The 3,244-nt window shown below is 37.8% G+C and overlaps 1 protein-coding gene across 1 annotated transcript; it reads right to left on the bottom strand.

Moving 5' to 3' along the window:
* Positions 1-1,396: 1,396 nt before the first annotated feature.
* LOC119011419 (apolipoprotein D-like) lies at positions 1,397-3,244 on the bottom strand. Its single transcript, XM_037084505.1, has 4 exons — positions 3,061-3,244; positions 2,749-2,870; positions 1,854-1,942; positions 1,397-1,710 (listed from the first exon to the last, which is right to left on the bottom strand). The coding sequence occupies exons 1-4, from the start codon at positions 3,178-3,180 to the stop codon at positions 1,469-1,471; spliced, it is 573 nt and encodes a 190-aa protein (XP_036940400.1). The 5' UTR covers positions 3,181-3,244; the 3' UTR covers positions 1,397-1,468.

Here is a 3,244-nt window from a genome sequence, read left to right as displayed (position 1 = left end):
TGTAGTGGTGTGTTTTTGTCTTTGTATGAATATGGGAACAAAGAAGTCGCAGCTGTGGAAAAGCTGATGCTAAAATGCACTTTTGACTTTAAAATGAGAATAATAACAATCATGTAAGAAAGATGTGAAATATTTTAAGGTCTGTTGAAAAGCAGACACTTAACTGAATCACTGGCACTAAAACATGAAATAATACAAATCATATACATATAAGATTAGGAAGGGTCTAAGGACAGATTGTAAAGCCCACTGAGGCACTAGATTGCTGGTTTTAAAAACTGGGCAGTGTACCAACCACATATGATAGATGTGAAATATACTCTAAGATTTGTTGAAAATCTGACAGTGAACTGAATGGCTGACTTTAAAGATTTAGAATAAAATCTATTGTGTGTAAAATATTAGGAATATTTTAACAGTTTGTTTAAAAAAAAAAACAAAACACTGATGCTAAACTGTATTGCAGGCTTAATTTACATGCAGTCACATCTGTAGGACTTTCACTTCTGAGAGTGTTTCTACACTGTGGTATCTAGGGCTTAACTTAGTAAAGATCTGAGTACTTCCTCCACAACTGCCGAGCAGGTTGTGAAAAGTGAGCGCATTTGGTCTTTGTCAGGTACAGAGAAAAAGCTTTATAGATGAAATACAAAAATGTTCAGTCTCCAGTGAGAGTCTTCAGGAGGCAGAAATAACACAAGGTAGAGTCTAATTTTAAAGCAGCAATGAATTATTCATAGGTGAGGAGAGCAGCGATCATATCGAGTGTTAGGAGTTGTTTAAGGACATTTCAAGTGTTAATGTAAAGTACTTGTCAGTAACCATAACTTCTCTCATGAAAACACATCTTATATTATTAGAACTGTAATTTACACTGATGTCATCTGGTTAGCCTCCACTTATGGGCGTCCACAGGAGGAGTTATAGTGTTTGATAAATACAAAAATAAACAGTTATATTTGCTTGCATATAGCAGGTGCAACTGTCCAATAACAAGCCGCTGGCTCTACACCTGAGCCGCAGCCGCCCCTGCTTACTATTAACACTATTACTTTTGTTGTTATAAACCATTAAACAAATGCTTGTATATCAATGCTAAATAGAGGGGACTTAAAGTAAAGAAGGATATGTTTCTCTGATGGTATGACACCTGTTTCATCTTTGATTTAGATTTTTTAAAATTAAGTGTGCAGTTCCTGTGCTATGCTCGCTGAGTGAGGCAAATGCATTTTTCTTCTGTTGACAGCCAAGAAAAGAAAACTGCATATTAAATATTCAGATGGGTCATTAAGGACAATTTTTGGGCAGCAAAAACATCAGTTATCAATACTGATAAGTACATCACATCACCACAGAGGCCAAATAAAAGCCACAAAAAACATGCAGCGCTGTTTAAATAAGTTTATTGCATTGACTTTGCACGATACATTGAGATACTCTGTAGGCTCGATCAGGTCTGTCAGTCTGTTTACTGGTGCATGGGGCTGCAGTAAACTGAATCCTGGTTGGAGGAGAGCAGCTTGTCCACTCTGACTCCGATGGAGGACAGGGTGCCCCGCAGCTCCTCGAGGGTCTCCTCAGGCATGGTGGGCTGCCTGCTCATGATCCAGGCAAACTCCACATGCAGCACGCCGAGGTCAGTGCAGCTGTAGACCAGAGAGTAGTTGTCGTAGTCGGTGGACAGCACCCAGTAAGGGGCAGAGGGAGCGACTGGAGGTGTAGGGTAAAATGTTAGCTCTGATAATTGTCACTTTTCAACATTTTCCATGTCGACAGTGTTGTTAAAGAAGAACTGCAGTTTAAAGTGTTGTGTGGGTGTGTTTGTGTGTTTGTAATAAATGAGAGGTTCTTACACTCAAAGAAGGAGACGGACAGCTTGGCAGGCTGAGAGGGGTCCTTAGCCACAGCAGAGCCACTGATGGAGTTAATGGTCCCATCAGCACTAAAAAAAAAAACAACACACACACAGATGGTAAAAATGTACAATTAGAAAAACCATCTAACTTTGTTCCTGCTCTTGTAAATATTTGGATTTACAGTGACTCATTGGGAGATGTTCCTATACTTAGATGTATTCTTTAAGCTTATTTATCAATCAACTGAACGTCATAGTGCTTTACAAGTGATTGGAAAAACATGAGATATTGTGAGGATTAAAAGATGATACAAGCAGTGAAAAAAAAAATTAGAATAAAATCGTATTGATCTACACATAAAATGATAAAAATGGAAAAATAATTAGATTCCTTAACACACAAACAACTTTATTTTATAGGTTTTGCCATGAAACCTGTATGTCTTATAGTTGTAACTCCAAAAAGTACATTTAAGAAGCCAAAACAAGAATATATTGACATATATTGAAAAATGTAATGTGCCATGTTAAAAATACAATTCCATATAGAAGGAGTATTTGACATTAACTGCCAATATATTGTCATTCTGCTTCTAGAATGTATTCCAAAATTTAATAATAGTACATACATAACATACTGTGTAATGATATGTATTTAAAAATCTATTACTTAGATATTTCTTGCTAATGTATTTTCACATCAGTGTAATGAGTCATTACAAAGTGTCATAACGCTGTTTAATTAACACAAAAAAAAAGAAGAAACTAGCATGTTAATACTTGTGAACTACATTTAAGAAAACTACACTTGTATCTCTACATAACAAACACTTTCGTGACCAGATGACAAAACTCTTGCTGGATTGTATGATGGATGTGGGTGGAGAACTTACAGCAGCTCCCTGTTGAGGACACCCACGACTCCGGGGCTCTTCAGGCTGTAGGTGGCAGTGCTGCACTCACCCTTCTGGAAGGTGTGTGGCAGTCTCTGGATATCATACCAGGTACCGAGATACTGCAGAGGGAGCGTGACGGATGCAAGAGCATGAAGTGAATTTACTGTTGGAGGTAATTTATGTAAAGTGGGATAATTAGTCAATCTCGATTGGATTAGTTTGTTCACTTTTGTTTTAATTAAACAGCATTAATATTGAATACAGACTGCATTAAGGTTAAAAAAAAAAAAGAAAAGGTGTTGTTTTCACCCTGGCAGCATCAAAGTTCTCCTGAACTGCAGGCTTCGGGCATCTTCCTGGCATGATGACCTGAGCGTTGGCTGCCAGGACGGACAGCAGAGCGAGGGAAATCACCTGGATGGCATACATCTTTTCTTCACAGCCTGCAGAAATGACATTAATATTCTCAGTTCAATTAGGTATTCACACAAAG

The sequence above is a fragment of the Acanthopagrus latus genome, chromosome 21 (genome assembly GCF_904848185.1).
Source record: "Acanthopagrus latus isolate v.2019 chromosome 21, fAcaLat1.1, whole genome shotgun sequence".
Classification (NCBI taxonomy): domain Eukaryota; kingdom Metazoa; phylum Chordata; class Actinopteri; order Spariformes; family Sparidae; genus Acanthopagrus; species Acanthopagrus latus.
Note: the sequence above shows the minus strand (reverse complement) of the source record. Positions and strands in the feature narration are given on the sequence as shown.